The 12,269-nt window shown below is 49.5% G+C and overlaps 1 protein-coding gene across 1 annotated transcript; it reads left to right on the forward strand.

Moving 5' to 3' along the window:
- The first annotated feature begins 933 nt into the window (after positions 1-933).
- Psmd7 (proteasome 26S subunit, non-ATPase 7) lies at positions 934-8,937 on the forward strand. Its single transcript, XM_021632860.2, has 7 exons — positions 934-1,138; positions 3,040-3,131; positions 3,815-3,907; positions 4,475-4,572; positions 5,236-5,316; positions 6,922-7,013; positions 7,992-8,937. The coding sequence occupies exons 1-7, from the start codon at positions 1,065-1,067 to the stop codon at positions 8,422-8,424; spliced, it is 963 nt and encodes a 320-aa protein (XP_021488535.1). The 5' UTR covers positions 934-1,064; the 3' UTR covers positions 8,425-8,937.
- The last annotated feature ends 3,332 nt before the right edge of the window (positions 8,938-12,269 follow it).

Genomic DNA, 12,269 nt, shown 5'->3' on the forward strand with positions numbered 1-12,269 from the left:
CCTTGTCTTCCTCATATCCAATGCTGATTCCTTGAACCCCACTTTTAAGGAGAGATAGCCCATGTACACAAATTTAAAAGCTTGTTTTAATTAATTGCTTACTTTAATTAATTTGCCCATGGTGATTTGGGTAGATGGTCTTTCTCCTTAAATCTTTGGGATTAACAAAATCTGAATATCACTGCATTCATTATATGAAAGTGAACACTAAGGAAAACTCCCAGCAATAAAAATGAGATAAATTACCCAACCTACATCCAAACCTCTTCTAAGCCAGGTGTGATTTTTATGTTGTGCAGGCAATTCAACTGGCCTTCCCTTAGGGACCTTTAGGGTCCTGACAACATCCTGAGTCAGAACCTGCGTCCTGTGACATCATCTGGGCTAGGTACACAGTGACTTGTTGGCCACGCCCCTTTGCTCTTGCTCTTTTGCTCTTCCCTTCTCTTGCCTTCGCTCTCCCTCCCTCCCTCTCCTCTCCTCTCTCTCTTTCTCTCTCCATCTCCCTCCAATAAAGCCCATTGGGTTTAGATTGGTTGTGTGCATGGCATTTTTATATAAATACTAACAGTGGTGGCACATGCGCAACAAGTTCCATGGCAGTGTTACACAACGGCCCTTTTCAAAAATAATGAAATAAAACATTAAATAATAAAATTCCTCTGCAAAATCTTGAAAGTGTTGACTTGAGGCGAAAGTTAAGTAACTAGTTGAGTTGGTAGAAGTATAAACTGTTACTATTTATGTCTTTCTTCTTTTTTCTACAGTTTTCAGAACGGGAGAGACGGTGAGCCGGGAAGAAGCTGAGGCCCAAAGCTACGCCACCTCAAGCTTCAGCAGAGGGACTCCCGCAGAAAGCAAAGCGCCCCTTCCCTCTCTCAAGATGGCGGCCCTGGCGACAGTACGGGCGGGCGCGCGAAGCCCTCCGGGAGCGGAAGTCGGCCGTGAGGCGGCGGTCAAACCGGAAGGGGAGGCGCTGGGGCCTGGAGGAGCGGCCTGTGTCGCTGCGGTAGCCGGTGTTTGCGGGGAGCGGGGAGCCGGGCCGGCGGGCGGGCTGGGTCGCGATGCCGGAGCTGGCGGTGCAGAAGGTGGTGGTCCACCCCCTGGTGCTGCTCAGTGTGGTGGATCACTTCAACCGGTGAGCAGGCGACGCGCGGCGGCCCCCCGGCGCAGGGCTGCTGAGTCACGGGCGCGCCGGGCGTAACGCGGCGGCCGGGGACGCGGGCGGGGGGCGGGCGACCCTGGAGGCTCCACACGGCCGTGGCCGGAGCCCACGGACGGCCTCCCGCCGAGGCCGCCGCTCCCGGGCCCGGCCCGCCTGCTGAGCGGCCGGAATCGGGACGGCGCTGCCCGCTCCCGGGCCTTTCACCGGAGCGGCTCGGTGTGGTAGGACGGCGCTTCGGCCCCGCGTGTCTGTGCCTGCCAAAGCTGTCACCGAAAGTCTGCCACAAAGACGTCCCCAGGTTTCTCCCTGGGACTCTGGCTGGGGGGTACCTTTAAAGCGTGGATAAGGTGCCAGCTTTTTCCTTTAAAAATGAGGCGGGTGTAGACTGGGGCCACCCTGCAGTTCGCCCGGTTAGCTCCTGCCACTGCCACCCTCGCTCTCTCCAGCCGTTCGTCCTGCCAGACCTGTTGCACGTGTTCGGAAGTTTTACGAGCTAATTAGTTGATTAACAAATAGGAAGATCCACCAGGGAGCCTGTGCTTGCGGTAAAGTCGTGCTGGTGCCCGGTCCGACCCAGGCTTTGTGCAGCCAACTCAGCCAGGGCCGAAAACAATCTCGAGACGGAGGTGGGGGTTCGATCCCGGGTTCAGTTGTATTGACGGTGGGGCCTCGACTTTTAACAGGACCTGTGGGCTTTTCTACAATAGGTGCAGTTTTGCTCCTTTGAGATACTAGGGTCCCTAATGGGGTGAGCCACTGCCAGTGGTTGTGTCATGGAACGCTTTAAAGACACAAATGAGGCCGGAGAGCTGGCTCAGAGGTTAACAGCGCCCACTGCTCTTCCAAAGGTCCTGAGTTCAACACCCAGCAACCACATGGTGGCTCACAACCATCTGTAATAAGATCTGGTGCCTTCTTCGGGTGTGCAGGCAGAATACTGTGTAGTTACTAAATTAATAAATAAATCTTTTTTAAAAGACACAAATGGTCTTTTGTAAACCAAAAGGCCCTTGGGTGAAGTGTCTTGTGACATGTGGAAACTCATTGTTTGAAGTATTTTCAGTGGATTAAAAAAAAAGAAAAAAAAAAAACAGCCAGCAGGAACACAGAACCCCTTCATTCTACCTGTACCCTAAATTTAGTATTGGTTTGCCACGCTCTGTGTTAAGCAAAACACTACAGTTAAACTAACCTGTGAAGTTTGGGACTGTTGAAGAGGTGTAATTCATTTTACTGTAGCCTGTGGGTTACTGTAGCCTGTGGGTTTCCGTAGCAGAGAATTGTTTCCACATACACAATTTGCTAGTGGCTAAAGAAGAGATTTCTTTGCAGAGCAGTATGCTTGTGGCTGCGTAGCAGCAAACCACACAGAAGGTTTAAGGTGGAAGTTGTGAAGCAAGAGCCTTCTCACTCATCCAGCCTTTCTCCCTGTTTGGAATCTCTCCCTGAGCCCCTAGATTGTACAGAGGATGAAGTAGAACTGGAGCTGATTGGCATGGTGCAGGTGTTCTAGGGAAGAATTGGCTGTGCCATAGAACTGGTGCTCAACTGTAGCATCTTCATCCCTCAAGAGATTTCAGTGTAGAGAAGAGGGAGAGAGTTTAAGGAAAGGGGGAAACTGGGAAAGAGAAAACTAGACCTGAATTTTTCTGCACGCAAGTATCTGCAATCTTTTGAAAGTAAGGCTTCCAGTGTGAGTTAGGATTCTTTCCTTATCTTTATTACCTGGAACTAACCTGTTACATTTGTTTAGGGACCTAGGATCTCACATGAACTAAATTGTATCTGTGTTGTTGGTAACTTGCCACTGAGTAGCTACCTTTTGTGTCTGAGTGTGTGCTGATAAAGACTGACCACCTGTTTTTCTCATTCAGAATTGGCAAGGTTGGAAACCAGAAGCGGGTTGTTGGTGTGCTTTTGGGATCATGGCAAAAGAAAGTACTTGACGTATCCAACAGTTTTGCAGGTAAAGGACAAGATTTTGATATTGATTACCAAAAAAATGAACATTTGTTGCTACAGCGTGAAGCAATTCTGAAACAGCGTGAAAGCGTGTTTCAGAATTGCTTATACTTGGGAAAGGGAGCCTGGTGGCCACAGGCTAGGTCCAGAGGGTGAAGAGTTATAGCTTGCAGTCTCAGCCGCAACTGCTCGTGTCAGCTGCTGGAGTGTAAGAACTGCTGCGGCCTGTGACGTGGAAGAGTGGCTGTGTTTCCGAACAAGCCATCAGGGTAGCTCGTCAGCTCCAACACTAAACATTTTAGGGCAAGGAGAGATGAGGGGGACTGTCACCGTATACTCTGTCACAAATCTTTACCAGAACATTACGTTTGTGCTCCGTATGTTACTGTTGGCAGGATCTGTGGTTTGTAAAAGGACAGTAGGTAATGTAGTTGACCATGCAGGAAATGTCAGAAAGAATGGGCCCTCAGCAAGCCAGAGAATGTGTGTCCTTTTTAAGATTCTTCCCAGGGGGGTCTAAGTCTTTAGCATTTTAAGAGAAGCTGGAAGTCTGGAGGTTTTAGCTGAAGCAGTACTGTGTTGGACAGTTCACATGAGGGAGGCAGGTGCAGCTGAGGGGTTCCACCGTGGGTGGCCTTCCAGCCCTTAGGCAAAGTCTCAGTTTTCTTTTTTTCCCCCTCTCTCTAGTACCTTTTGATGAAGATGACAAAGATGATTCTGTCTGGTTTTTAGACCATGATTATTTGGAAAACATGTATGGGATGTTTAAGAAGGTCAATGGTAAGTCTGAGTTTTTAGTTGTGTGTGTGTATTGTTAAGGATAGATTCACTTAACTGGACCAAGTGAAAACAGACTAATGGGGATAAAGAAATGAGGTAAAATAAATAAACTACAGTAGAAGTCTAAGGCCGTGTAGACCACCTAGGCTGGGCTGGGTTGGTCCTCTGATGTACCCGCCCCTAGAGCTTTAGTACTGGCAAAGTGCATTGTTCCTGTTATTTCAGGACAGCAGTCATGTCCCTGTGGGTAGCACCTCCACACAGCTGCAGCCTCTGGGATAGGAACTTGCATGTGCTCATACATTGCTCTGTGATTGACCACTGGTCATTTCACACGTGACTGGTCCCTAGGCAAGTCTGGGGCACAGATGTCTCTGGATCGCACAGTGCTTATTTTCTTAGAGTTCTGTTTTGGAGTTTTAGATTTCACAGATCTGTCGAGATTTATTTTTGTCTGGAACTCTCAAAAAGGTAGAAAACTTAAGTGCTGGTGTTTTTTATTATTTTTGAGTCAGTTGTACAACTTTTGATAAAATAACTAAGACTTACTAAGTTTTTGCTTCCCAGCCAGAGAAAGAATAGTTGGGTGGTACCACACTGGCCCCAAGCTGCACAAAAACGACATCGCCATCAATGAGCTCATGAAAAGATACTGCCCCAACTCTGTAAGTACGCTGCTGTCAGAATACCCTCTGGTACTCTTCGCCAGCTTCAAGACAGTCCTCAGAAGACCTGGGTCACAAAGCATTCTGTGCCTCTCTAGCTTTTTGCAGTACTATGTGGTTCTGTGGAGTCTGTTCTGACCTAGTGTATTTAGCAAATAACAGCACCCGCTGAGTGCCACATAAATGACTCACTGCTCTCGGAAACTATATGTTGTCTTTATAAGTGAGAAAATCAAAGTTAAGATTGGCTGGTGGGGCCAGCAAGTGGCTCTGTGAGTAAAGGTCCCTGTCGCCAAACCTACCAAGTTCTTTCTTCCTGGACCCACACTGGGGAAAGAGAACCAGCTCCCACAATTGGGTGTTCTCTTTCTTTCTTTCTTTCTTTCTTTCTTTCTTTCTAACAAATTTTAATTTTTAAATGTAAATTTCAAAAAAATTTTTGGGAGGGAGTGAAACAGGTTGAAATTTGGGCACAGGCGAAATTTATATTTCCCATGATTCATCCATGCCTAGATGGATCATGTGAAATGTAAACCTATTCTTGCTGAACATCTGGCTTGTTTCTGATTGAGTGAGAACATGGTCTGAGTCATCAGAAGAAGGGGCGGGGCTGTGCCTTGTGTCAGAAGGGAAGAAGCTTGCTACGCTGTGTTTTTCTACCAGGTGTTGGTCATTATTGACGTGAAGCCAAAGGACCTGGGACTTCCCACCGAGGCTTACATTTCAGTGGAAGAAGTTCATGACGTAAGTCGCCTGATTGGGGCTAGAGATGGGGCTAGCAAGTTCGTGGGGAGGTTTAGAAGTTTTTTGTTCGTTTGTTTTCTTTTCCATGTTCAACTCAGCAAATCTTTATCTCTCTATAACAAAGAGAAGGTCCTGCTAGCAGACCAGCCTTGAGTTTTTAAATCATCAAATTTTAGAAATAGAAAAGGAGCAAGGAAGCTATAATCCTTTTTCACTAAAGAACCTGAAGTCTTGAGTAATGAGATACGAGCCAGAGTTATCAGTGAAGTCTGGGTAGCTAAATGATTACAAGAGACCTTCACAGCAAGGGAAAGGCCAGGCCTGAGAGCTAGTTCCTGATCCAGTATGGTGTGTGTGTCCTCTTAAGGATGCCAGGCCCTTCATGGGTTCATGCCAGGCCATGGGTTTTCAAATACAGCAAGACGGAGCTGTGAAGCGCCAGGTGGCAAGACCTGTGATCTTTTGACACTTGTCTTGCATTGAGGAAAGCAGTGAACAGTAGCCAGCCTTTCTATAGCCTTAGGAATGCTGCTTGTGAGATCTTGGGTAGAACCTGATGTGACAGGGTTTGTGGGGGACTGTACAAGGAGTCTGGTCTTCAGAGCCAAGAGGGATTAAGAGTATAATATTTCAGAATTTGAAAAAGGAGCCAGGCACAGTGGCAAACGCCAGCAATCCTAGCACTCTGGGAGGCAGAGTCAGGCAGATTCTCTGTGAGTTTAAGGCCAGCCCGGCCTACAAAGTGAGCCCAGCCAAGGCTAGCGCAGAGAGACCTGTCTCAAAAGACAAAAAAAATATTTTGAAAAGGATGTTCTAAGGTGTTCCCTCTCAGCCTTACACCAAGCCTTGGTTGCAGTAAGGCTTTATCCCTGGCCCTGACCCAGATGTCATGACATCTAGAAACTCAGAAGGCTCGGGCCATCCTAGTGCCCAAAGACCAGCATGGCCTGAGGGGAATTCATACCATCCTGAATAAAATGAAAACCAGACATACTTGCAGCAGGTCCAGTGTGTAATGTGACTTGAGAGTCTTGCCCAAGGCCCTGTGGCTCTCTTAGCGCAGCTGGCAGAGCCCTCACAGAAGGGGCAGAGCCTCTGCTGGCAACAGGACTAAAAGATGTCTTCAGGAGTACCACAGTTGAGTCACCGGATGGCCAAGTGGTGACTCAGCCCTCAGTGCATGCTTTCATTCAAACCAGCAGTTACTCTGTTTGTCACATATGGGGCTCTTTGGTCGTGTGATCCATGGAACAGCACATGGATACGTTAAATCTGTTGGTGTGACTGTGCCTCCAGTGCAGGTGTTCGATATTTTCTAGAAATAGTAAGAATCTTTGGAGTATTGACACACACCACCCAAGTGTGGGCTTGAGGGAATACAGCAATTTTCCTAGACAAGAAACAATTTCTTCAGAAAACAGTTTAGTGGTGACACCATGCAAATAAGCTAAATAAGTCCCAGCAAACCTGGCCCCACCATTGCGTGAAAGTCTTTGTCATGTGTCATGACACATGCTGACTAGCAGCAAAAGAGTCAAGAGTGAGAAGAGAAACAGGCCAGTTGCCGTGTTGAAAATCAGTAACAACAGCTAAGCCTCTTCTCAGGACGGAACGCCAACATCGAAAACCTTTGAGCATGTGACCAGTGAGATCGGTGCAGAGGAGGCTGAGGAAGTTGGCGTGGAGCACTTGTTAAGGTGAGGGTGATGGGGCTGGAGAAGACTCGGGGTTAAGAGCGTGGGCTGCTCTTGCAGAGAACCCAGGTTCAGTTTGCAGCACCCATGTGGCAGCTCACACCCCTGTGACTCCAGTTCCAAGGGATCTCATGTCCTCTTCTAGCCTCCACAGGCACTAGGGACATACGGCACAGGAACAGATAAGCAGACACGCACACACAGGGACAAATGTGATAATAAATCCAGCTGGACATGGTAGTGCGCACGTAGAAATCTAGTACTTGAGGCAGAAGCAGGTGGGTCTCTGCATTTGAGGCTACCGGATTGGGTGCCCAGGGTGCCCCTCTGTTCAGAGCAGAGCCCCTGCCTGAGGGCTGCATCGTCTGAGTAAGCGCTCAGGGCAGGTCCCCTGCTGCCACCCACTGTGCTGCTCTTATAGATGGGTCACAGCCACTTTCTGAGCCTTTTTAGTTTTTTAAAACACAGTCTCACCGTAGCCCAGGCTACTCAAAGTCACTATCCCCTTCCCTCATCCTGCAAGGTGCCTGGACTAAAGGCGTGAGCTGCCTCTTCAGCCTTAGGTTTCTTATAAATGAGTGGTTACACAAGCTGACTTCTAAAGTGTCTTGACTGAGCATGTGTGGCTATGAACAGCATTCTTTATCCTAAAGTCACAGTGCTGACTTCGACAGCAGACAGATGTGTAAACGCAGGCCTGTGCTCTCCAGGAAACTCTTCATCCTGGATAGGATATGTGTATAAGCTAGACCGAAAGATTTTATGTTCACCAACCACTAAAGTACTTCCTGGTTTTGAAAATGGCCACTGACTGCTTTAAGCTGCTCAACATTGTAGCAAAGCGGGTGGGAGAGGGCAAAGACCAGGTCACAGTCAGACAGCCAGGAGGTTGTTAGGATCTACACTGCAGCCCCAGAGAGTCCTGAACATTGTGGGCGTGGGACCTGATGACCTTTCTGCCTCTCTTCTGGGTCGTTCCAGAGACATCAAGGACACTACAGTGGGAACTCTCTCCCAGCGGATCACAAACCAGGTCCATGGTTTGAAGGGACTGAACTCCAAGCTCCTGGATATCAGGAGCTACCTGGAGAAAGTAGCCAGCGGCAAGCTGCCAATCAACCACCAGATCATCTACCAGCTACAGGATGTCTTCAACCTGCTTCCGGACGCCAGCCTGCAGGAGTTCGTCAAGGCCTTCTACCTGAAGACCAATGACCAGATGGTGGTGGTGTACCTGGCCTCGCTGATCCGCTCTGTGGTCGCCTTACACAACCTCATCAACAACAAGATTGCCAACCGCGATGCGGAGAAGAAGGAGGGACAGGAAAAGGAGGAGAGCAAGAAGGAAAGGAAAGATGACAAAGACAAGGAGAAGAGTGACGCGAAAAAAGAAGAGAAAAAGGAGAAAAAGTAAATCGTGTAGCTTTTTTAATTTGTAAATTAAAATCTTATAAACTAACTCTGAGTGCCACTAGAGGGTTCTTTGTCACATTCAGCGCTTGTTAAAAGGCTATCCTGGCGAGCGCACTCTGCCTCGGTCACCCTTGCTGTGGCATTTTGTGGAGATGAATGGACAGAAGGACCGAGCTCAACCCTACGCCACAGCTTCAGTTGCATGAATTGGTGTGGTGGCTCAGGTGTCCGATTGTGAGAACAACATAGCCTTTGACTCTCTTTGTTCTTCTATCCTTAAAACTGCAATTTTTTTTTTCCTATCTTACAAGATCCATGGGTGACAATTGACATAATTGCTAAATGGAATTCATGGATCCCATACTCTGCCACCCAGCACTGGAGCTCAGACCCTTCTGAACTCTTCAGACCACACCACATTTTGGGGCCTGTAACTCTGGCGTTCTTAGGGCTTGGGGTCCAGGCCCATGTATTGTTTACTTTCAAAGATAAAATTAAATGGCTTGGTTTTTAAGTCCGTGTTTGTAGTGATTTGTGTTTTCAGAAACAAGCAGAACGCCCTTCTGTTGCTGCAACGGCGCATGCTGAGGACACTGGGCAACAGGCAAAGAGTGCATTAACCAAGGGTGGGATGCTGGTGGGCGCCTGTGGTGCCCCGTGGGTGTGCTCATTAGACACAGCATAGTCCCTCAGCTCTGTCTTGGCCTCGCTGTGTGGCCCTGGCTCTCCTCCCAAGTACAGGGATTAAAGGCGAGAGGCACCAGACTTGGCCCTTCCTTCCCGTTCTTGAACACCCACAACACCCTTGAGAATTCTCAAGTGCACCACTTGGTTTAAAATGTCCACAAATGGTAATATACCCCAACAAGAGGTAAGTCCATGAAATCTCGGTCAAACGAACAGGATTAGCCTCAACGTGAGCAGAAGCACAAATTACCCGTAGACCTGCCCAAGGTACAGTCAGCGCAAACGTGAGAGTAAATTGTAAAGGGCTGCAGGTAAAGCCTCCTCCGTTAGGTCGCTGAAGTTCGTTGAGATGCTGACATCAAAAGGGGCACACGACACAGTTTAGTCTAGAATTGGGATGTTTGCCACCTCTACCTGGATAAAAGAAACGTGTGATGCCTAACTTTAAGTGTGAAGTGGGAGGGGCTCACAGGGCCTCCCCACTGAGGATCACAGGCTGTGCTCTCTGCCTTCAGCGCAGCTGCTGTGAGCAACCCTAAGTCACTGTCACATACGCCGAGGGACACATAGGGGGTGATGGGCAAAGGTGACCAAAATCACACATACATGAAAAGGTCACAGTGGAGCCCATTACGGTATAACGCTTCTATTGGTAAAAACCATGAACTAGTTGAGGACCTGAGATGGGGCTGCCATGTTAGAACATGCTGATGAAGAGGAAACTGGACAGTTAACTTTCACCAGAGAATGAGCAAAACTAGGCAACTGGGGGGAAACCACCAGGATGCCACGTCCTGAAACGGGGAAGGTGGAGAGTCATCTGAAGGGTGGCCCTCCAAGTAGAAATCCAGCTATGCATGCTGGGCCTACAAAGCTTTCCCGGTGTCCACGGAGACCGCACCAGGCTGAAAGCATTAGGCTCCTCCGCATTTTGATCAACTGAATATTCACTGAATAAGAGCAGGGCTGTCTCGACGGGCCTAAGACGAAGCTTTGTGTTCTTATAACCGGGCAGTCTCGAGATTTCTAAATCAGTTGTTCTTTCGGAGCATTGAAAAGAGGGATCTCCGAAGAAATGAGGTCCCGGGGTGGCTGCTCTCCCCTCGGTTTCCCAGAAGCACCACAGCCCAGCTTGTGCTGACTCGTCAGAGTCTCCCTTCCTGGTTTTCTGTTTGAGGACGTCTGGACTATCCTTGTGCTGTGGAGGTATGACCAAGACGTCTGCCGTGAGCCTGACGCATCCAGACTGGGGAGCTCTAGGAGGTGCGTCACCGAGAAAGGACTTTGAGGTTTCAGAAGCTGCACTGTGTTCCCCGTTACCTCCGCTCCCTGCCCCCGGGGGTTCAAGATGCGAGCCCTCCGCCCTCAGCTTCTGGCTCCAGCCTCTGTGCCTGCCACCTGCGGACCCTGCCAGACCTAACCCTCCGGAACCATAATTGACTTCTAAAACTGCCTCGGTTGTGGTGATCACAGCCATAGAAAAGTAACAGAATTTTGGTTTTTCAAGACAGGGTTTCTCTCTGTAGTCTTGGCTGTCCTGGATTTCCCTTTGTAGACCAGGCTGACCTTGAACTCACAGAGCTCCTCCTGCCTCTGCCTCCTGAGTTCTGGGATTAAAAGCGTGCCCGCCACCGACCAGCAGTAACAGAAATGTTTTAATGAGAAATGTCCCTCAAAGGCTCAGATATATAGGCACTCGGTCCTCGGTGGCTGGTGCTGTTTGGGGGGGCAGGCCTTGCTGCAGGAAGTGTGTCGCTGGGGTGAGGGGATCTGAGAGTTCAGAGCCTTGCCTGGCTCCCAGGTCCCCCTCTGCTCTGTGCTGGCTGCTGAGACGTGCTCTCTCAGCTCCCTCTCTGCCAGGCGGGGCTCGTCTCCCTCGGGAACTTTAAACTCTTCTGTAAGTTACTTGTGGAGTCTTTTCATAGCAACAGGAAGTAGCTGAAAAATAACAATCCCTGAACGCATCCTTATTGAAAAGATGGAAGTTGTCAGAGCCGGAAAAGGGGTGCTGAGCCAACCGGCTAAATGTCCTTCAGGTTAACTCAGACCAAAGGGCAGAAGCAGTTCATTCTCGTGAAGGGTTTCCCTGATTTTTCAGGGTGCTAGATGCACAGTCCATCTTTCAAGAGGAGACAGGAGCCTGTGGAGTCAACTCCAGGAGCCCCTTTGCTTGAGAGATCAGCCACACACAATTCTTTCTCTTCAAATGAATGGCACCGCTCCCCCCCACCCCCCGAAAATAAAATATATCAACCCACGGGGACAGTGCAGGCAGCGCTTGCACCTGTCTACCTATAAGACACAAGAACGACTCAAAGGCTGTTTGTTCAACTTCAACCCAGCCCAGCCACAACGTTCCGACAGGCACTGCCCAGCACCCGTCGCTCAACGTCACCTGATGACTCTCAGGAACATAAGTGCTATCTTCGCCAAAGGACTAGATAAAAATTCACTCCGGAAGAAGAGAAGCGGGAGCGCGGGGGAAAAAAACAAGGCAAGGGCAAGGGAGCAGCAGACGAGGGCTCAGGGAGTCCTGGAGCCCCTTAGGCGGCCTCCCAGGCCTCTCGGGCAGCAATTGTCCTTGGGCGCTAGGTGGCGCCATTGGCTGAAGTCCCATTTTAGCGGGAGCCTCCCCTACAGTCCTGTCTATCACTTCTGTTTGGAGAGCTGCAACCCTCCAGGAAAGATGGGGAACCATGTAGAGTGCTGGGGGCCAGGACTGGGGGAAGCTGGCATGTGGCCCTCGGTTTGTTTTCCCACACACACCGCGCGGGAATCCGCCCTTCAGAGCCTGGGATTTTCCTCTCTTCGCTCACCCTTGCTTGAAGCGCCACCGTTCTCCAAACTGGGTGAGAGGCATTGGTTTGTCATTTATACCAACTTCCCCGATGTAACTGTCCCAGGGTGGGTTCCAACCTAACTACAGGAGCCAGGAGCTGCAGAGAATGGTAAAGCCTTTCCACGGGGACACCATGAAATGACTCCAAGCACGCACACAAATCTGAGCGCTGTGGCCAACCTGTCCTCCCAGCACTTGGGAGGTGGAGGCAGGAGGATCAGGAGCTCAAGGCCCACCGGGCTACAATAGTAACTACAAGGCTACGCGAGATCCCTCCTCAACAAACCAAAGCGGCAGACAGACAGGGAACGTGATAACAG

This window comes from Meriones unguiculatus, chromosome 10, assembly GCF_030254825.1.
Source record: "Meriones unguiculatus strain TT.TT164.6M chromosome 10, Bangor_MerUng_6.1, whole genome shotgun sequence".
Lineage (NCBI taxonomy): Eukaryota > Metazoa > Chordata > Mammalia > Rodentia > Muridae > Meriones > Meriones unguiculatus.

Bases quoted from the DNA above. Each gene is read 5' to 3' on its own strand.
- Psmd7 (XM_021632860.2), top strand. From the start codon at position 1,065: ATGCCGGAGCTGGCGGTGCAGAAGGTGGTGGTCCACCCCCTGGTGCTG. The intron at 4,573-5,235 runs GTAAGTACGCTG...TTTTTCTACCAG, and splicing joins AAAGATACTGCCCCAACTCT to GTGTTGGTCATTATTGACGT. The intron at 5,317-6,921 runs GTAAGTCGCCTG...GCCTCTTCTCAG, and splicing joins CAGTGGAAGAAGTTCATGAC to GACGGAACGCCAACATCGAA.